The sequence below is a fragment of the Calonectris borealis genome, chromosome 6 (assembly GCF_964195595.1).
Source record: "Calonectris borealis chromosome 6, bCalBor7.hap1.2, whole genome shotgun sequence".
Taxonomy (NCBI): Eukaryota; Metazoa; Chordata; class Aves; order Procellariiformes; family Procellariidae; genus Calonectris; species Calonectris borealis.
Window position 1 is genome coordinate 7,221,768 of NC_134317.1, and position 23,410 is coordinate 7,245,177.

Genomic DNA, 23,410 nt, shown 5'->3' on the forward strand with positions numbered 1-23,410 from the left:
CCTTCCCACCAGCCCCCAAACTCCTCTTAGATCTCCTCTCCTCTCTCTGCCTTTCTCATTTATCCGAGCTGGTCAAAACAAAAGAATTTTTCCTTTTTTTTTTTTTTTTTTATTTTTGTTAGTTTGTTTGCAACAGATCTAATTGCTTCTAAGGTCCTAAATAATGCATTTGGTTCTGAATATCCTATGCCCACCCATATAACCCATATTTGCCTTCAAACCAGACTTTTGTTGGTATTACTGGCTTCAGCGGAATCACACAGGTGATACTCTTTTAACTGGAATTTTATAATTAATTCTGCTGATAACCCACCAAAAAGAAGAGACCCATTTAACCTGTTTTATGTCAAGTGTACCTGCAATGACAACTTAAATTAAAAATTAATTGTCCACTAACCTGTGGACAAAAAAAATATAGGCATGTAATTAACTTTAGTGAAATCAGTGTTGTCTACACATAACTCTCCTAATGTCAAGGCTTTAACCAACACCACAAGCAAACATCACTAAAAACACAACTGGAGAAAGCCTTTAAGGGGCTGAATCTTTTATGCAAAGATATTTGGAAAAGCAGAACATCAATTTAATATATGTTGTAATTGGTGTCACTTCCTGTTAAGAGTATATTGGAAAGTTGTACCTACCTGTTAGATTGTACTGATATTGGAAGCAATTTTGGTTAAGAATACATGGCTTCATCTGCGAATCTTCAGGGCAGGGCTTTGTATTGACAGAAGACCTTAGCACTTGTCGAGTTCGGATTTGCATAACATTCGGATCACACACCTATATGCAAAAGTGATGACAGTACAAGAGACCCTAGTGAATCATACAGACACTGACCACCACGCCGGTGGTTGTTACACGCAGATCCACGGCCATACGAGGTACGATATAATCACGCTTCTGTTCTACAGATACTTAAAAGCACATGAAGGAAAAGAAATGTGGTTGAAAGGTAAGAATCCAATATTAATAGAAGTCATCTTTTGTCCACCCTGATTTGGCTATTTTAGGCACTCCTATACTATTTATTTCCATAACTTTTTGTAAGAATCTTTGGGGACAATGGGATAAAGACCGTGCCATTTTGCTGTGCTCTACTCTCCACCTCTTCTCTAGACTTCTAGTAAAATGCCATCTTACTGAATAATGGGACAGAATTTCTGGCACAATTAATGCATTTTTAAGTAATAACTGATCTTGCAGCAAAGCTTTCATTTCTAGGAAGGACATTTGTAATTGCGTATCAGTTATGATGCTGATAAGAAGACGGGGTGACTTTTCAAAGTATGTGATACAAATACTGACATCTGACTGCCCATAAACCAGGATTTGCTTGTTTACATTTTCATATGAATATGAACCAACTGAGGCCAGTTTTCCTTTGTATTTGTACATCACAGGCACAAAAATTGTTTGTTTTTAGCAGTCCCCCATCCTCACTCTCTTAGCACTGTGGCATGGGGTTGTTTTGCTTTCCATTTCAGCTGCAGACTTAGCAACAGTGACTAAATGTTTTCTGCCTTCCAGGAAACATCCCCTTTATGTAGAGGAAAGCATCTGCTCATCCCCACAAATCCCCTCCTGCAGCCTCCTGCTTACCCCTCCTCTGCAGAGAGCTCTTCTCTTCGGATGTCACACGGAGGTGTCACCCGGCTTTGCCAAGCATTTGTTACGTTTTTCCCTTGGTTTAGTTAATGCGGGGATATAGCATAAGCCCTAGCTGGGCCATGGGGAACGTGGTGCCGCTGCCGGTGTCCCCTCCCTGGCTGTCCCATCCATCTCTCATGCCAAGGGGAACTATTGCAGGAGGAAGGAGTTGTGGTGTCAAAGATTAGACACCTGTGACACCGGGCAAGGGCAAACGGTGGTGAAGAGCACTAAGGATTGCTGCTTTGACTTGTTAAATGAAATCACAAAAAAGTCTAAATAAGCTTATTCTGAAGCCAGGGTGATTACGGGAATACGTAAGAGCCATTTTGGTTAAGGTTGGGACAGAAAAGCAGCCCCAAGGATAAGGGCTCTGACCTGCTGAAACTCAGCAGTTTTCCTGCAACCCAGTACAGCGGGTGTGGGTGCGTGGAAGTGGTCGCAGCAAACCTAATGGAAATAAATCCCTATTAAAGGTATTCACAGCCATTTACTGAACAAGGTGACCTATTTAATTCCTACCAGTCTCTCATTAGGACTAAAGATTGCTCAGAAACAGCAAAGAAAGCAAAAAAAAAAAAAAAAAAAGCACATAGAAATACATTTTCATAAATGCTTAGTGATTTAAAACATGATTTTTCTACAGAGCACTTTAATTACAAAAAATAACTAACAGTTTAAAACCACAGGCTTATTATCATGCAACAAACTGCCTGCGAACACTGAACCCTGAACGAGTGAAAGTATGGGTAATTGTGAATATTAAAGAGAAATGTAATGGCATTGCAGCATAAATCTAGATCTCAGACTGGATTAGTTGCACAGTTGATAGCATAACTAAAGAGAATAAGTATCAGGACAAATAGGAAAAAGTCTGGTCTCGTGTTAAAATACATTGTCAGGTCCTATTTTCCTTATGCTTACACTATGTGAGGAAATTCTATTATGTTCTTATTTCTGACACACACCTTGTCAAATAATTTTAAATGGTAAACCTATTCGAATGTCCATGGTCATCTAAAATAACCAATTGCTCTTAATTATCTGAAAATTAAACCTATGCTAAGTGTTTACCAATACTTTACTGCCTTTTCCACAACTAAACCGATTGTTCATTCTCACAACTAACACTAATAACTTAAATGATTTGCCAATAAAACAAAACAAATAAAACAAAAAAAAATCAAAGAAGGTAGCTCAGTAGCTGCTCCTAATTAATGTTTCCAAAGGGAACATTATATTACCAAAGGGAAAAAAAAAATCAATGAATGCTGTGAAAGAAGTTAAATCTGTGCCATCTCAGAAATACCTGCTTTTACTCCCTTCAAAATAAGAACCTGTAGCCAGAAAATATGCATCATTTGTAGATAAGTAACTTCTTTTAATAAAATAGTATTATTCCCCCCATCTAGCGTGCACCCCGTTGTGCTTGATTACAGGGCACTGACGCAGCTCAGCGCTGCTCACGCTGCCATACAGCCACCCAGATTTCCTGGCTAGCAGGCCCATTCTCCCTCTCAGATGTCCTCCTGATGGGTGGCAGACCACTTTAATAGCCGTGACTCAAACAGGTCAAAGTCCATCTTGTGTTTGCCAGGATCCAAATAAACAACCGGTTTACTGCAGCTCTGAGGCTGGCGTTCTCGCTGGGCTGATGAGCCATGTCGTTCAGAAGCCAGAGCTGATGCGATAAGCTCCCCACTTTTACTAGTTTTGAATAATAAAGAATCTCTGTAGGAAAAGTGTTCATTTAATCAAGCTGAGTACACGGGAAACATGCAAAAATTCAAAGTCGGCAAACTGTAACTAATATCCTGTAATATTATTTGTTGAATTTCTCTTTACGTCAATTGAGAAGTCAATTTAGTTTTATAATTGATTTTCTGGCCTTACTCTTTCAAGTTAACTATGTAAAAAATTGAGCCAAATACATATGGAACTGAATAAGCGGCAGGAGGGAATGACTTGCAAAGAAAAAGATGAAAACTGGGATTTTCAAAGGAGCAAGACAGAGATGAATATCCAGTTACCCTGGAATCTCAATGCGCGTGGGTGCACAACTCCTGCAGGACCCCTCCAAAATCCCAGGCTGGAAAAATTAAATATTTACGATATGACAAAGGTTGAGGAATGGCTTGGCAGACTCAAAGTCATTAGGGGATGTGAATGGTGAAAGTTAAAGAAGAGGGATTGTTTCCAGTGGGGAGATGCTGAGGGTATTAACGAGCAATAACAGAGAGAAGTGCATAAGCTGCACAGCAGGAGGAAGATACTATGTCACCATTGTCACCACTGCCATCATTACCAACGGTATTTATCTAGTCCTGAATTTGGATCTTAAAAAATACTGAGAGAAAAACAATCATCATCAATGGCAAATTACATTATTGGAGGTAGGACAGAAATAGCAGTCAGTAATATTACGGAAAAGGCAGCAAAAGAAAGATTACTTGAGTAACTAAAGTAAGAAATTATCAGAGAATTAATTAAGCTTTGGGCGAGATTACGGAAGGGGTTGATTCTGAATATTCTCACATATGAAGAAAATGACAAAAACAATTTGACTGTTCAAATACTCTTCCATACGAAATAGTGAAGGTGCCATTCAGATACATGGATCAAGACTGGATCGGCTCTACCCCACTAGGAATCCAAGTTTCTTATCACAAGCATATATGAATCTACAATTTTGCAGGTTTTAAATAAATAAAACCCACTGTGATTCAGCAATCCTTTACTGAGTATCTTCATTTACAACTCCTCTCTTCCCACTAAGTGGATGCTATACTTTCAAAAGACATTATTTTACTTCCTACTGTTCTATTAATAACTACTACTTTCACTGATCATAGATTAAGCTTTTTTAAAATTATTTTTACATTAAGTCAGCCATTACCTCCTGTAAGGTAATCACAGCTGGCTTGTGCTCAGCATTAGCCAACACTACTTCTACAGTGGAAGCACAAGGAAAGAGGAAAAGGTGCAGCCAACACCACTGTTAAGAGAAAGGCTGATGCATACAACGGAAGCGTTCAGTAGTGGGAGTTTAACTTTGACTTGTATTTTTGAGATCGTCTCTTTATAGTCATGCTACTTATTTTTATGCCTGTGTTTATAAATCCCGTAACTAGTTTCCATAGTTGAAAAATTTGGTATGTAACAATGGGGTAGAATTGGGCATAACAGCAAATCTCCTTACGCAGAAATTGAAACCAAGGTGATAGACTTAGATTGCAATGATTTATTAAGATAGATGTAGGCAGTGTCAAAACCAGGTGATGGCTGAACTGAGCGCAATGCAGAACCCTGTGCAGGTGCTGAAGCTCTCCACACGCACAGAGCTCACTGATTCGTGCCAGGGTCCAGATCAAGCAACTCTTGCACAGACCTCATGTAAAGGAAAGCGAAAAAGAAGCTGGGGTGAAATTCAGCCTCTCGCTTGGGTCTTGGCTCCAAGGACATCTCCAGTGAACTGCAATGAGAGCAACTCTGGAGACTCAGCACCTTCACCTGATCTTTCCAGGAAACTAAGACTCTGCTCTGCCCGAGGGCTGGTGCTAGCAGGAAGGACAATTCTTGCTGCAGCCTGGGGACCATCAGAGTTTAGTACCTGCTTAGCAAGTGGAAAACCTTTGTCCAATTTCTGCTTCTATTTTGGACAACTGAAACCCACTTTCAATACCATCCAGGCTAGAAATAGATTAAAGATTTATGGATCAAAGAAGTATGACGAATATGGGTGCCAATTGGCCTTAAATATAAGAGAGGAAACAAGTCCTAAGAAATGGAGATAGCTGTGATGCACGGAGGTAGATGGTCAGAGGCCTGGAAAACTCTATGTACCTTCAAGGTTAGGTGCCAACTCAGTTTGGCAATTAAGCTTTACAGACTATGTTGTTTGTTGGATTTAGCCCAGATTCCTGCTTTATGACTGTAAGCAATGGGGTGTATAATTCAGGCATGTGCTTCCTTTGGTATAGGAATTTCTAGATGGAAATAATAACGGGGATCTAACTCAGGTCACACATTAATAGCTTACAGCAATAGGACGTCATACACAGACACAATAAGTTTCTTTACGTGTACAACTATACTGTCTCAGACTACTTTCTTTCTTTATTTACTATTTATAAACCTCACCATTTCCATTATCCTTTTCTATGAAGTGTGAAAAAGTTGAGCTAGAGCCAGGGATCTATAGGCCAGATTATATAAACCACCTACAGAAACAAAATATTCTGAAGCAATGAGAGGTACAGAAAACGTTAAGGTAGGAATGAATCAGAGTTTTTCCCAAAGGACTATTTAGAATTTATAAAAGCCATCGTCTTGATTCTATGGAGGAATTCTCGGCACTGTTAACTACTGCATTTTTTAATATTTCTTTTAGCCAATCACATTTTTCCACCATGACCACTTGTCACTATTTTAAGCTAACATAAAAAGTGAGGGACACAAACATACACAAAGGATGTACCCAGCCTTTGCTCCAGACAATAACAGAACGGACAAAGCACAGAAAGTTTGTTCTGGAAGAGAAGGATACTAAATAAAATAAAACTGTGAGGTTATGAATGCTAAGTTCCAGAGTAAGAGCTGTTAAGATATCACACATTAATATACACTATTAGACTCTTTGTGATGGATTTTAAAAGCTGTCCATTGATCTAAGCTTTCATATGCATCATAATTGTACAGCACAAAGGTTGTAACCCATCAGAGAGCCCTTTAAGCTGTTTAATTTATCAAAGAGCTTGTATAATGCATACTGTGCTATAAATAGCTGGCCACAATATATTTAACTGGCTATTCATAAGGAAACATACAACCTCAACTAAGGTAAATGCGCTGGCAGCAACAGGATTTGACTATTTTTAACAGAGCAATGAACCGTTATACTGTTCATGCGGATGTGGATGTTTTGTAACAATTTAACAAGCCATTTACAATAACATGAAAGGTCTTTTGAAATGAAAATGCATTTGCATAAATTTGCTTTTTGAGATGCATCTAGGTTCTGAAACCTTATCTGCCTCCATATATAACCATTACTTTTTAAAAAATGATTGTTAATAAAGATGAGTAAACAATGAATCTAAAAAAATACAGCAGTTACCAACTTTTTGATAAAGCCATACAAAAAAAATCAAGTCCCAGCTATGCATAAGGAGCAGTGTACCTTCTTCCAGAAAAGCCTTGGACCAGCATAATTCTCATGCTTGACCTGAATAAATTATCTCTTGGGCTAGAAACACAACTCTGTGTAAGCTTCACCCTTCAATCCAGCCTCCATACTGCAGGTCCTCTGCCAAACTTACATATAAAGTTACTAGTCGTGATGGAAGGCTTCAGTGAATCCCAACGTCTACACGAGTCCACAATTTGTCTTCCAGTTGGCTCAAGAAGGAAAGTATTTCCAAACCATGACGATACTCCGACGTGCATCTACAATGAAAGTCACTGCAAAACCCGAGAGTTGGCTGTATTGCCCGCTGCCACTTTTAATACGATCAGTTATGGCAATATTACACCCCCTGCCACAGATCCATGAGAATAATAACTCAATTGTCACAAGTCCTGAGCGTTGTACATCGCTATTGATCCATGAGGAAAATGCTCGCTGAAACAGAGACAGCTGTTTCACTGCCTAGACGTGTAACCTCCTATAATTAACTAATTTCAGGCATCTTAGAATTAGCTGCTAGAAATGCCAACAGCTGAGGCAAACAAGGAAGCCACTCCGACCGGCTATGGAGGCTGCGACAGCTATCCACGCGGCAGCAGAGAGCTAACAAAATAAATTTGAGGTAATTATTTCAGGGACTTGTAGCGCAACTCGCATATTAACTCTTTTTAAGAATGCTTTGATGAATTCAATTGAAGTCAATTAATTACATTTCCAAGTCAGATGAATACAAAGTTGAGACACCGCAGGTAGTGCATGTTATTCGATCACTGAATATGTAACAGAGATGATAGGATTTTGGTTTGCAGATTGTTTAGCTGGGTCTTTGAGCAATCAAGTGATGATGTCTGACTGAACACGCTATTGTAGCTGGAACGAATACGAAATCTCTGAAGCAAAATGCAAGTCAATCTAATTTGCTCGTGATTTTTTTTTTTCCAACTACCAAGCTTTAAACTGCTATTTTAAATGGCTTTAAAGCCATTTAAGTTACGTGGATGTTACTTAGCGACAAAGAAGAAAACTTTATGAGCCAAAAAATAGTCTTCATCAGAGGGAAAACCATTTTGAATTTACTTCTCACAATAGAGAATGTGAGAATAATAGGGAAGCTTTAAATCAGTAATTATGAGTTTCTTGAATCCAGTAAAGAGACAAAACCTCAAAAGTAACTTCGAAGTATTACATTTCAGACGGCTGCATTTCTGGGTCACGGTGAAGTGACATTAGAGGAAATATTAAAATTTAGCTTTGTGTAGCAGTGTTAAATGGCACTATAATCAAGATGCAAAAATTGCAATTCATTTGGAAAATACACATAAAAGAATTGTGGAAGCATTTGAAATTACAAAAGACCACCCTAGAAACACAAATATTTAAAAGCAAAAGGGAAATGCAGCCAAAAAAGGTAGAACAAATACAATGTTTCAGCAGAAAGAAGTATTGAAGAAAATACTTCCTTTTGACAAAGCAGTCGCCACCTTTATGACTCATTGATTTCAACATGATTCAAGATCATTTACTACCCTGAAAGTGGAAAATTCACATGGGAAGAGTATTGCTACAAGATAAAACCAAGTAATGCCCTAGAAAGTATCCAGAGTTCAATGACATATTGACAAAAGGTAAACTGGATAATCTAAAAGGCCTTTTTATATTCAGCTGATAACAGTTAGTTATTCTGCTATCAGGATACATTTATTACCAACAGTATAAAATATGAGCAGAACACCAAAACGACTGGAAAAGAATTCTCACCTGATCAAAATCTTAGGTAAATATCTCAAATCAAAGAGCTACTCAGGCAAAGATGAGGCTGAAATTGTGGTTGCTCATTTCTTACAAACTAGAATTTGTCAAGTTTCATAAATACGCTTTATTCCCAGCAAGCCAAACATGACCAGAGATACAGAAAGATTTCCCAGAATACTCTTTGGCAGCTGACTCACAAGAGTGCTACGACTCAAAGAGTACCAACAGTTTTGATATGAAATGTAAATATGCTTGAAAAAGAGCAGCCAGGATGTACGGTTTTGCTTTTTCATTTCAGTATGATGTGATCCTTCAGATTTTTCAGATTACTTGGGCAAGAGAAAGGAGCCATACTTAGAAAAAGGATTTTCGGTGAATATTCAAAAAACATTTTATACATCCTCAGAAGACAGGCATGCCCCAGTTTGGCATGAATCGGAAACCATGCATGAATATAGCAGCCATTGAGCAAAATTCCCTCAAACACAATTAAACAGACAATCCTAATGAGCAAGAGGTTCTACGCACGCAAACTTACTGACACGGTTTTTGGGCTCCATGGGAAGGCACTTCAAGCAGGCTGGAGGCACAACAGGCCTGACCAAAAGACTTAACAAGAGATTCAGCTCCAGATGCAGACTCCTATACTTGGGGGTCTACATGTAGGGTCTCCTTGCAAGGTCCAGACCCAAGCTCTCACTTGCAACCAGTGGAGCTATTCAGCTGACCACACGTAGATCTTCCCTTAAAGACGAAACGGGATCCTCCATAGGCTGCATTGCCTTTGTAACTCAACATTGACCATGTCCACCAGCTTGGGGCCATTCTCAGTGACCACCTTTCCTAGTGGTGACTCAGGAGATGGAGGGTTGCATTAATTACCCTGGTGCTGGCAATGCCTCACTCCTGGCCACCACGTTTCCCTCAATCCCTGCCCCATCGCACCAGTACTACCACCATGGTACAGCCATTCTGCACTTACAGCAAGCCCAGCGCTTGCCTTGGAGATGGTAAGCGTGTGCAGCCTGGGAGGGACTGTGCTGTGTGGTCCTTTCTCCAAACCAAAGGAACACAAATAGCCTGGGTAGCTATAAAAGGGAGACAGCACTGCTGTAAACTCTTCAAAGGGAGGGGATTATCTGTCCATAAAACTTCAAGCTGTTTATTGCCTCGTATCTGGACAGAACTATTTAAACACATGCTCCATCCGCACACAGTCATCTCAGTTTCACAACAAAGCGTTGCAGAACAGCTTGTGAAAACATATTGTTCAGTTAATTGCATTGGCATGCAGATGCCCTCACATTTATGAATTAACATCTATCGTGGCAAAAGGATGTACAAGGAGACACAGGGACTGTGGCACTCGGCTCTGCGACTGCCAAGAGCTATGCTGCCTGATGGAGTGCAGCCCACGAGCTCTGAGCATCCCTTTCCTGCTTCTGCGGGCTACAGAGGCTTTGCCATTGCCAAAAAGGAATATTCAGGCAAAAACTCGGGGTGTCTTAAGGATACGAGGGTGCTTAAAGCTTCAAGCAATCCTTCATGCCCAACTGGCTGCCGCCAAGGCACCTGAAAAATACCCGATGGCCTTGAGGATCTCTGCATTAGTTCACTGCATGCTAAAATGAAGAAAATCTATCTCTTAGGAAAAAAGTCAATGGCAAAGAAACAGCCCAACCACAGTGGGACTTTGAAAGGTATCCAAGCATCTGTATCGGTTGCAAGAGTGTTATACTTCATCAAAGCTATGCTGCTCAGGAGGAGGCGAATGCAGGAAATGAAACACAAGATTTTATTTGACATGTTCTTACCAAGTATATTGATACGCTACACAAAATATTATGGAAGGAAATTACCTGTGTCAGCAGTAGTATAAATACCTGTCCAATAACCACTCAGACTTTTGATAATGGCCCTGTTAACACAGGGGCAATGAATATACGTTTGTCACTTAAATACATCGAGCAAGTCTATTACAAAACCCCTGAGATTAAACCTGGCACCTATTTCAACACCGATCAGAGAGGAACAATGGGTTTGAAATTACATGCTTGAGGCCAGAGAGTTTTCACAAGACAGAATTTGCAGCTTCTTTCCATCTTGCACACTTAGGAAAACACAGAGCACTTGGCGGTGGCTTGAATCCCTGCATAATTCACAAAGTTTTGAGTATTTTGTGACATGACAAATTGTTCAGGCATCTTGCTGCCATGCCCTTCTGTTGCTGTTGCCTCAAATCTTCCCTCAAGGTTTTGAGGAGGAGGAGACGCTGGACAGAAATAGTGTCTGTTGGGAAGGGAGAGCTGTCATTCCCTCAGACCTGTCCAGAGGAGTGCCACCACTCTCAGTGAAATCAACTGTCACAGTAATAACTATGTATTTTACTAACTAATTTTCTATAGCTCAGGCTCTGTAGAAATATAAAAATCTCCAGATTCAACCATGCTGGCAGGATCCATTAAGCCTGACTTTCCTCAGAAAATAACTAACTTTGTTAGAAAATGACTATCTCATGAAACAGTTGAAGGACAGAGAAGACCGACGCGTGAGGAACATTGCCACAGAGACACAAGCAGGAAAGCCTACCTGCGGACACTTGCTCCACTGTCCCCAGTCAGACACTGCACACTCACTGGGACAGTACAAGCTACACTTCTGCGTTATATCTGGGATTTCAGCCTGATTACACAGTGCGTTGGGCACAGTCTCCCCTCCGTGGTCCTCAGCAGTACTCACACACCTACACAGAAAACAGACATTTTCATTAGAGGATCATCAGCATACTACAGAAGGGATGGATATCAACAGGTCCGCTTGACCCCATATAGGACACCATACGTAACACAACAGCTACTTGCAGCACGGCTGGTCAAATTGTAGAATTAATCATGTTAATGCAAATCAAAACCAGCTACACACACGCCATGCTTTTGTTACTCACAGATTTCAATAACTCCTTTAAATAAACATTTCAAACTTCATACAGAGGGATTTTAACTTGGATTGGCTGACAAATGAGTGAACAGAAAATGACAACCAGCAAGAAAAAACTTTCGTGCTCCTGCTAGTTACATCCGATCACCTGGAAATAACTCAGCATTTCTCCGTGCCTGGGGAATGAATACTCACTAATAATGAATGCCACTCCGGTGCGTGCAGTGCCGTTAGTTGGGGAAAATGTTAGCAAATCAGAATATGGAGGCTTTGCACCTCAGGAGGACTTTATGTATATATGGCATTTAGGTTGAAGAATTCTAATTTAAACATCATGCCTTCTTCCTGAAAGACATCTTGATCGTAACACAAGGCTGCATCTCTGAGATGCTCTTCCTGTAAACCATTGCACATAAATGCATGTTTCTTTTCACTTGAAATACACTGGACTCAGCAACGTACTCACTGTCAGATGGCCAGATATCTCAGCTTTATGCAAGTATGTACCAGCTCTCTTTAATGTGGAGTACCTGTGCTTTTGTCTTCACGCACCTGACTTTCCTCGTTTGTATTCCTTCTCCACAGTGGAGGGAATTTTGTTCGCTGTTGATTTTGCAGGGAGACCACGGTTCTACTACCCAAGAATACTGATTGCACTCGGTGTAGCATGGGACTGCCTCATACACCTGCCAGGAGAAAGAATCAAAACTGTTCATTTGAACTATCCAGGTTTGCATCTCTGCAGAAACGCCTCAGCCAAACCCAGGAAAGAGTACACTGAAAAATATCCTGGCTTACGCTCCTTATGCTAAGGGTGTTGTAATAGCTTTAAGTTCATTTATTCATTATTAACTTGCCAAGGGATTTTTAAGTATATAATGAACAGCAGTATGCATGCAGCATCTTAGGCAACAGGATAAATAACAGCTATTTCCTGCAGCCAGAAGAGGAACTCCATTACAATTTCATTTGCTCAGACTGCTCTCGCTATAATCTATCACACATCATTCAGCAGGACCATATGTACTGCATCCTTTTGTGTTTCAGAAGGTACAAACTTAAAATCAGCACTCATTTACCTTTGCTTCTAACATATCTTTGTAAGTCATTTACCATAAAAGAATGAAATTTCATGCGTCTTATAAATTTCATTTTTATACACAAAAACTATAAATGCTTCTTTCCCTGCAAGTGACTTATCTCTAACACATCTCCTAGTCAAACACGACCGTGTATTCACCTCAACTATGGTATCTATGTAGAAAGAAAAATACAGCCAAAAGCTTGATAAACATTTTTAAAAGGTGCTGGATATTCAGGTTGTTAGCAGCAGCACACTGAGATATAGTACTTTAGCAGATTTTTAGGTTTAAACAAGTGAATGCATCAACAGTACTATTACAGTAATGAAAAAAAGTTATTTTGAATCCAGTTTGTCTGCAGAAGCTGATTTGAAGATACAGTGTTCTCTGCTGCTTTGTATGAAGCACAATGCGCTGCCCTAAAAAACAGCGCACCTAAAATTTCTTCTTCCACACATCAAAATCTCCTTGGCCTTGCTGCTGCGGAGCTGTTCGGTTCTCACCATTAAAATAACTAAATCAATAGCCTTCCCCCCTCCCCCCAAAAAAAACCCATTCAGCCACAGGTTTAATAATTTATAGCTTCATTTTAAAATAGCAGATTACGACTACACATTTTGTGGCCACAACAATAAAGAAACCTTATTTGCAACATTTTGGAGGTAGGGGACAGGGAGATTGAGATACCAGTCAGAAAACGAAACTGGTGCCCCATCAGAAAATTACCTTCACATCAAATGAGAAGAAGATAACTTGCTAAAGCAAACCCCTCAGGAACAGCAAATGTCAGAAACTAATTTTAACTGTGGGTCTTCATAAACGTTGCGTCAGCAGGGAGGAGAGAGGAAGATAGGCTAAAAAGTGCAAAAGAGATGAAGAAGAAAAGAAAGGAGAGAGGGCAATAGAAGTCGGGCCTGGTGGGGGCGAGCACGGCATGAACTAGTAAGGGAAGGGGAAGGGGAAGGGGAGGGGAGGGGAACGAAGGGGGCAAAGGCAGCAGTACAATTAGTACCATTTTTCCTACATATTATTAAGCACAAATCCTTTCTCACAGTCTGCATAAATAACACGAGAGAACGTGCAAAATTCGGCAGGGCTGGAACACGCACAGCGATAACGTTTGGTACAACCCCCTTTCTGCACAAGCCAGGGGGGTCGCCCGCAGCCTTCGGGGGGGCGCAGGTGGAGTGCCACGCGTCCGGCTTTCGCTGGGCCTGCACGAAGTCCTTTGAAAGGTCACAGTGCACTGCAGTCACTCGGTACGGGCTAATGATTTCTGCAGGCTGAGGTGGTGGGATTTGGCCTATGTGATATAACGGTATCTCTGTGTTGTATAAAGTGCATACAGAGGCTAAGTTTCCTAGGCTGAGCAAGCAGCACCAGAAGTGCCCCTAATTAGCTGTGCAGCCATGCTCGTTAACGTTAACTGGTGTACACAAGAGCAAAGAGAGAAAGTACCCGTTGAGCAGGACCTGTGCTCAGCACCAGCAAGCGGGGAGCCGCAGGCGCGGGGGGACGCGGCAGCACACCCAGCCCGGCGCGAAGCCGCCGTCCTGCCCCGGCCAGTCCGTCACCTTGAGAGCTGCTGACTGCTGCAGCCGTTTCCCTGCACACGCCGGGGAAGAATAACAATCCCTCTTTAGGCACTGCAAAGCCTTCACGTTCCCCAAAGGAGATGGATATCGAGACAGGGAGTATTTATTAGTTTCCCTGCTCCACGCGGGGGAAGGAAAAAAAAAACCATGCTCTGGCTATGCTGTCTGACAAAACATACTGCCGTCTGCAGGAGACGATCAGCTGAAGAGGGAAATGTGTGCTTTAGGCGTGACCCCTCGTCGCAGAGCGGAGGCAAAACCCAGAGAGAGCGAAGCACCAAACTTCGCAAGAACTGGCTGCTGGGGGCAGGGAACCTGCAGCCCGGGGAGGAGACGTCCCACCCGGCAGTGTTAAGGGAGGTAAAACTTATTTATTAATAAGTTTATTAAGAGCTGGGTGGGTGCCTGTCACTGCTGTTTAGACTTTTGGAGAGAAAGAAGAGGTTGGGCGAGGCCGGGAGGTGACGGCGCGGGTCCTGCCTGGGCCCTTCCGCAAGCACGGCGGGGCAGCTGGGGCGGGCGCAGCACAGACTGTGGCTTTAGGGATTTGAGGTTCTTTTCCTTGCTCTAATTAACAACCCTTCCTCAGGGTTAGAGGATATCGCTGTGAATGCCGCGGGTCACGACGCGAGCAGTGCCGGGCGCTCACCCCGCCGCCGGCAGTGAGCGGCCTCTGCTCCTCGCCGGGCCCAGAGCAAGGGCTCCGAAATCCCGGCGCGTTGCCTCAGCGACCTCCCGTCGCTCCGCGTTAAAATCTGTTCCACCTCAGACCCCTCCGAACCAGCAAAGCCCACCCGCGGGCAGCAGGAGAGGCCTAACACCAGGAATTTACCACAACTGCGCTTTGGTGGCCAAAACCTCCCGCGGCACTGACCAGATGCCGCGAGAATTAAAATCTGCCAGAGGAAACGCGTGAGGACAGAGATCCCACGCGTCGCGACACAAACACAGGTGACGTGAAGTGACACTTCAGATGCGCGCTTTCAAGAGCGGGCAGATCACAACAACGCAGCCATTAACACAGCGTTTGTATTCTGCTGCCTGGTCGTGCCAAGCCAGTACGGTTACACGTGAGGCCCCATCTCCTCCCCTGACAGACATCCCGCGCTCGGCGTGTGGAGGAGGGCACACGGCACCGGCCGCACGATCCCTGCGGAATACCCGGCCCAGAGCCCGCAGCTCCGGCGAGCTGTGCCTTCCACAGGCGCCCTGCTGCTGACCCCCTCCGTACTTCCAATTCGGTCAGGATTCCAGGTTACACTCGACACCAAAACCCCAAAATATAATTGTTACAAACAACCTGTTTTTCTAAGTTATCGTGCTGACACCGCTGTGTTCACCGGCTGTGAACAACCTCTCTCCTCTGCCCTGCGCCAGCGCCGAGCAATGCCATCTCCGGTAGCACCTCTGAGACAGCGGGAAGGTGTAAATAACCACCACGCGTCATTGGGAGGGACAGATTTCTTCAGAGCAAGTTACAATGCATGTCGGTAGACTCCATTCCACCTTTTAAATGGGAGTCGTAAAGAGATGCAAGATTTCCACCGGTGCAGCTCTGTGGGTATGCGTTTTGGAAGCTGTGAATATAATTTGTGACTCTCTCTTTGCATTTAAAACACCACGGTGACGTGGTGTGTGTTCCCTTCCTCCACAGGACAATGTTTTCCTCCCGTTTCTCTCTCCTGGCTTGCCATCATTTGCTTTCAATCACTCCCAATTCCTCTTCTTTTGTATTTAAAAAAAAAAAAAAAAAAAACCTTAAAGCCTTTCACTCCTATCTTTTGCTAACAGCTGTGGTACTTCACAGGGTCAAACAGATGATGCTCTTGATTTTGCATTTTCAAAGGATTTTGGCTAAGCCCTGCTGTTCTTTGGGTCGTGCTAACCAGGGGACCTGGGAGCACTTCTCACCTCCCGGCTCCATGGGAGCACCCTGTCCCGACCCTGAACAGAGGCTGGGACGGGATGTGGTGTCCTCACTCCTCACCCAACCCGGAGACCCAAAGTGCCTCAGCTGGGAGAGTGTTGGGATGTGCGTCCACAGATCCCTGGCTGCAACGTAGAGTGTGTCCAAGCTTCAAATTAGACACAGTCTCGGTATCCTGGTCACATCACATTTGCCATCTGCTACCTCTGCTGCAGATACAGAAGTCTCTTGTCCAGCAACGCCACTTCTCTTCCCAAGCACAAAGGCAACAGTTCCTTTGAAAATAATCTGCTTAATGCTCACTCTTCCCCAAACGTATGCAAACCCACTATGACAGTGCATTTACAAAAACCTTCAGACTGAGCCACCCAACACATGTACAGAGCTGTACCACCACAATCATCTCCTGAAGGACAGAAACTAAATGAAGTCCATGCGATGGGCACTGCTAAGGGGGGAGAAGGATGCTGGAAGCTGCAGACACCTGACCTGTGCGGAGTTGCAGAGCTCAGCACCCAGGGGACCAGCCTGGCTCCATCTCTTAGTGCCTCGCCTTTAACCCTCGCCTTTAACCCTTTCAAGAAGTAAACACAATCAAAATACTTGTAGCATTTTAGGAAATTAACTGCTTTCCTCAATTTTTATTCATATTCACATACTGGGTTTTGGGCTCAATGAACCAAGGGGTGAAAGGATGCCTGACTGAATTCAATGGGAGTTTTGCCGCTGACTTTCATGGGACTACTATATCACTCTTTGTAGCCACAATTAACATGGAATACATTAACATCTGAATCCTAAAATCAAGTCGATGGGAGCAGTTCTAAATAAATTAAAGGGAAGAAGGACAAAAGCTACTTTTTAAGAGACAAACTGCTACAGGCTTGCCCTAATAAAAGAAACCAGTTCCCATTCACTCCAGTGCAAACCCTGAATCCTTGCAAAAGTATCTTGATGTCAACAGTTACTTCAACAAGATATACAAACATTAATCTATTTATTTTCTCTTTTAATAGCTGATACTTGCATTTTAATGAAAAGTCCAAATATCTAACCACCAGAGAGCTTTGGTGTGATTTATAATGTTCTGTAACTTACTTATTTAAATGTAGGTCCAGAATAATATTGACCTTGCAAAGGACATATAGAAACAAGTGTACTTGCTCAACTGATGTGATTCATTAACAGAAATTCATACCTATACTTCAGCTAGCTTTTCTGATGAGCACCTGCAGAGTAAAATAGAATGAGGTTCAACGCTTCTGAAAATCATAGTGACTTCATATTTCAGTGAACATCAAGATGTATTGTCGCTCAAGGTAAATATTGACTCTGGTTTTCCCTCAGTCGATATTTTAGCTTTCAAGACAGTAAATCCTGGTGTTCACCTCAACTAAAGTCAATATCTGCTTATTATATTAGAACAACCAAACTGATCACTGTAGCAGTTGCACGAGACCCTGAGGACAAACTTCGTACTATTCATTTCTAATAAAAATGGGCTAAATTCATTGCTAACATAAGTTCATTTCACATCGCTGCCCTTATACCAAGGTTACATTAGACCTAATACATTGAAACAGCCAGAACCAAAGAAGTAACAACCTACTTTTAAACTACGGAGACCACCATGAATAACACTAAAGCTAGAAAAGATCTCGTATAGGAAAGAGAGCTGATTTGCTCTGGTTTGCAAAGACACTTGCGGGTAAGGAAATTCAAGCGCAGATATTAAAACCACTCCTATTGAGACTGGCCAGCAATCTGCTCACTTTTGACACTTTTTGCATACCCACTTTTATGTTCCCTGCATATCCAGGCTGCAAGAGGAGGCAGCAGTGGGACGTCACCGTGCAAAAGTGGCCCCCTCCTCTCTTACAGCTTATGGCCACCACTTTGTGAAATGGGGACCACAGCCAGCACTTCTCTTGCAACCACCCTGACACGAATAGATCTGGAGCACAGTGGGAAATACGGCTCCAAAGATGCCCACCCATTGCAATTATCTGCAAATTTGACTTCTATGTTGACTCCACCTAGTTCATCCAAATCTCTTTTTTGTTTGTAAGGTGCCCATACGTTAACTGAATAATTTTTATAATGCTCTAATACTGCCTTCGCATTCCATTTAATCCAAACCAGATAAGTTCTAATAATGAGTTTCTTTTATTTAATTCTTTAAAACTGAATTCGAAATAGAGTACTTACTTTGTTAATTACTTAAGTGCATGTTTGATTTGGCAGATCTAAGCACACATTTAAAAGCTTTACCGAATTAACTGTATGAAGGACAAGTACTTGCACATTAACAAACACTACATCACAGAAATGACCTCATTAAAATTTCAACATTAAATAGTTCTCTTTAAAATAAAATTGATTTTATTTCATGTTAGTTTATATATTGATCACAATCGCCAGAAATATGCTAACCGCTCACCAGTATTAAAACTGATTGAACAATTAATTTTCAAGCAATTTGGATTTTGCAAAGCAGCTGTTTCACTGATGAATACTTGTCTTTAGGTATTTGGATGCTGCAAATATCCACCCAAATTAAAAAAATATTGCTCAAAAATGACTTACAGCACAAAAGTTTTAATAGATCAGCATGCGGTAAGACTTCTGAAATTATCGGAATTCCTGAATTTTTTATGCCTCTAGCAGATACCTGCACAAATATTCGTGAAGCAAATTCAGCACTTTTAGTTTTCATTTACACCCAAATCAAAGGAGTTAGTGTTTTTTACCTCCTTTGTGGTACAGAAAAAAGAAAATCAATTAGAGCTTCACTAAGGTTATGAAAAGCCTTCACTGGCATTGAACCAAGTTTATAGAAAACCTAGACCTGCCTAAAACTTTGTAGCTGGCAAAAGGACGGGATCAATTTTATTCTAAGTACAAAATATGAATTAAGAGTCAGGGCAATAATTACTATAATATAGACAGAAAGATGTATCAATTCCCAATCTCTGCCCTGCGGACAGTATGGAAGCCCTACAGAAACAGACCCTTCACCACTACTGTAAGGGACCAGCCATGGTGACAGCGTTCAAAAACACTGCCGAAAGTGATTTTCACTGAGTAGGAAGGGTAAAAACAATTATCAATCCTCTGAAGTTCCCCCAGCTCTTGATTATCTATTTATAGCCCGATCCTCAAAACCGCTCAACTTTAATCCTAATTTACACATGAGAAAACTGAGGATGCAGAATTGAGTGATTTGTTAGAGGCTGACGAGGGAGCCCTCAGGGAGCAGGGGACTGGATCTGGAAATGCCCTATTTCTTGCACTAACTTAAGTCTCAGCTTAAAATCATATACTGAGTTCAGATAAAGACATTTCAGGATGAAGCCACCAAAAAAGGCAGCACTGTACAATTCTGGCTGTAAAATAAGGAAAAGAGGAGAAATTAGGAAAGTAGCAGAATACCCTTGCTATAAAGACATCCAGATGCTCCACTTTCCCTCACCGTGGCCTTTAGATGCTTTTACTGTATCTAGTCTTTTGCTGGTCTTTACAAAACGCTCCTAGTAAATCCCTTATTTTCTTCTAATGGATGATTAAATATGTGAGAAAATAACGGAGAACGCGCAGCTCCCGGCCCCAAACCTGCCTCCCTGGTTTTACTCAAGGTTTTACTGTCACTACGGCCTTTGAGGAGCAGAACACAGCACGGAGTATAACCCAGCAGATATCACACAGATATTGAGTATGTATTTCTACCTGATATATTCACACAAGACAATTTAGTCTCAGAGTTACCCAAAAAAATGGAGATGTTAAAATGTGAATGGGGGATACGTGAATAGAATCACAAATGGCCAGTTCCTGTGGTTCTGCTTTTTATTTTATTTTTTAATTATGTTTCTTCACTATCAAGAAAATATTGAATCTAGACAAGATATTAACAATGCCATGTTGTCAAATATGGGGGTCGAAAGCAAGGCAGAAACTCGTTAGTGAGAGTTTCAGTGCATTATTGCTGATTCCAGAAGCTGTAGGTGCTGTAGCTTCCGCTGTCTCCCTGTCACAAAGCTAGGCAAGCATAGCAAATTTAAGTAGATATAAATAAATCAATGTCCCGTGTTTTTGAAACAGCACATTTTGCTGCAACTGAAGGATAGTTTCAAGGGTAACAAACAACTGTGGCACCTCTCTGTATGAATCTGTTATGCAGTAATAATGTTGGATCCAGTTTTAAAGAGAGGAAGGGAAAAAAAGCTGATTGATGAAGAACAACACTGAAGCCCCTTTTTACTAAATGAGAACAATAAGGTAAGATGAAGACAGATTGCAACACCAACCTGAGCCTTTGCAGATGTCCATGTTAGCAGGGCATGACAAGCAGAAAGGAAAGAAAATTATATATTCATTAGTTTAGCTGCTGTATGATAATATTGCGAAGAAAAAAAAAAGCAGAAAATCTGCTTAAAATAAAATTGCCACAGTGTAAGGTTGCATTCAATTCTTCGATTTCCCCATCCTTCAAAAAAAAAAAAAATCCCTCAAGCAGAAATCAGGCATTATTTGTGAGTGAATGAAAAGCACGACTACGCTGAAGAATAAAGCAGAGTTCATTCAGCTTCATCCAGCAATCCTCTGGATTTCAGACGTGTGTCTCACGATCAAAGCCTTAGGATAATAAAAAAATAAAAAAATCTATGAGGCTTAACCTGAAATCTGGTAAGAAACCCCACAATATCGGAATATCAATCCCAACAGATATGAAAGGCTTTCAGACACTTAAATCTTAATTGGGTGGCACTGTCTGCAGCAAAGCCTGCAGACAACATGCAGAAGGCATGCCAGGCGGCACGCAGCCAGCTGGCCTTTATCAGGTGGGACCCGATCTCCATGAACACCATCAATAACTCAAAGTAGATTTCATTACAGAAAAAATAATTAAATGATAAAAATTCAATAACATGGGCATAGAGCGCATGCACATCCTACAGACAAGGAGGGCTGTTGACACCAAGATCTCCAGGGCTCCACCAGCAGTGCAGGAGCTGCGCTATTTAAGTCCGGATCAAATCGTCCCGCCGCCCGCAGGCAGCCTCACTGGAACAGCACGGACAACATAAACATCAGCTTTCGCTACCAGAGCCCGGGCAGCCTGGTGCTCCCACTCCTCATCTGATGGAAACGCCAAACGAAGCCCACACAGACGTGCACCAGGAGCCATCCGGGTTTGGGGGACACGGGGCTCCGAGCGAGCCTGCGACCGCCGCGGTCCTCTGCCCAGCCGGCCTGTGCTCCCAAACCACATCACAGCGTTTCGGTAGGTCAAAAACCTGCCCCGGTGGGATATGAGGGAGTGATTTACTAGATCCAGAAGCCAACTCATCTGTCACATGAAATGAAATAAATGCCGGTACTAAACACAAACAGTCCCAAAGAAGCACTTTCTTTGTAGGCATCTGTACAATAGGCAATTTAAAGAAAAGACCATCAGAGCTTACTGCTAAGTTAAAAATGATGCCTCGGAGACAAAGTTTCAGCCCTAGTCTTTCTTTTAAGAGATTTTAAATCATTTCAAGGTCTAAAAACTTCAAATTGATATTCTATCAGTTTATTTTCATGTCTTAAGCAAGAATGAACTAGCGTGGCAGAGCAGTCACACGTTTGTCATTACATAGTATGATCTTGGACTGATAATTTTTCCACACGAGATTTAAAACCAGTTAGCCAGCAAGAACAATTTGATTGATAGCACTATAGACAAGAAATAGAAGAGATTGGGAAGCGTCAGGCAGTTGAAAGTTATGTTTTCTGAAACACACTTCCATGAGACTACACCAAAGGCTGGAAGCAGAGAGAACTGCAAACTGCTCCTGGAGCTTCCCGCAGCCACAGCAAGAAACAGCCCAGTTTTACATTCCTGCAAAAGTAGGAATAGAAACGTAACGCAGCTCGTAATCCGATTGTTTCGTTAGCAGGAGACTGCCGCTCTCCCCGCAGTCCGCTCAGCAGCACCCGGACAGAAACGGATGCTCGTAGGGAGAGCAGGACAGACGCTGATGAATGAGTGATAGATCCCGTACCTTCAGAGCTCAGAAAGATCACCCACAGCCTGATTAGTAACTGGAGCTGGAAAATTTTCCTTAGAAGAGCAACTTATGCAGAAGCCAGGATATTTGACAGCCTGTTGCATCGCATATTTATGGTAGCTGTCTTACTGCCAAGACAGGCAGATGTTAGTACTGCGTTTAGATGCGGCATTAACTTGAGCAATTTTCTCTGTATAATTACAGGTAACGCAGACCTCCTAGCAGTGCTGCTGAGAGGCCAGCCTCGTGACAAGCCAGCTGAATTCACAGATTTGAAGGCAGCTACAATCACACCGCCGCACACTTAGAAATCCTGCAGTTGTTACAGTCTGACAGGTTTTGTTGATATTTCTTATAGGCAGATCCAGATAGAAAAGATTTAGGCACAGAAGAGCCAAGTTTTCTTTCCCAAATGCATACGTTGAAGAAAAGCAATGATGTGCTGCAGAGAGAAACTGTGCTTCTACCTGTGACCGCTCCTCAGCAAGAACATCTATATTTAATAAACTAAAGGCTCCCTTGAGCCAAAAGTTAAATTCTACCCAACCTACTTCAAACATCAGAGTGCACGTATACTATCGCCCGAGCCGAAAGGTAAGTTCTTGTGAGCCACTACCTTGCAGGGTAGCTGGTGTCTCTGTGGTTCTGGGTATCTTTCTTCTGCATTTCCATTCCTTTCTTTCAGAGCAGGAAATATATATATATTTTCAGATTCCTACATTTCTATCATTGGCCTGTATTTTGAGGTTAAATGCTTTAAACGGACCTGTACAAATACACATGAATCAATGAAAAGTCTTCTCCTGACTTCCACTGTTCTGGGTCAGGAATGTCTGAACATTTATAGGTACATCAGTAAAATTTAGAAAAAAAATATTGATCATGGTGCAATATCACTGCTGCAATACCTATTTATTTAAAATGTACATCAGTGGTGCCTATATATATTGCTGGTTAATGAGAACCTATATAAAAAAACAAGTAGACATTTCTGGAATAAATCTGACCAGGAATGACTGCATAACTCTGCATACACATACACCCATGCTCCGCAAACATCAGCATCTAGAACATATTTACGTCTTCTGTGTGCCTTCTTTTTAAGGAGTTTGTGACCGTCTGACTATTGGAACTCTACCAGAAAGCAGAACTCCTTATTTGTTCACGTACCAGTGGGTAACGTACCCTGCAATAACCACCACCAGAGCCCCAAGTCCTGCTCTGTA

At 42.0% G+C, this 23,410-nt stretch overlaps 1 protein-coding gene across 1 annotated transcript in view; it reads right to left on the bottom strand.

Moving 5' to 3' along the window:
• The window catches only part of THSD7B (thrombospondin type 1 domain containing 7B), a 271,437-nt gene that overhangs the window by 23,709 nt on the left and 224,318 nt on the right, over window positions 1-23,410 (bottom strand). The window contains exons 15-17 of the mRNA XM_075152722.1: window positions 12,080-12,213; window positions 11,180-11,333; window positions 645-786 (exon numbers count right to left, since the gene is read on the bottom strand). Coding sequence (XP_075008823.1) covers window positions 645-786; window positions 11,180-11,333; window positions 12,080-12,213 — 430 coding nt within the window. The remainder of the gene's footprint in view (window positions 1-644; window positions 787-11,179; window positions 11,334-12,079; window positions 12,214-23,410) is intronic.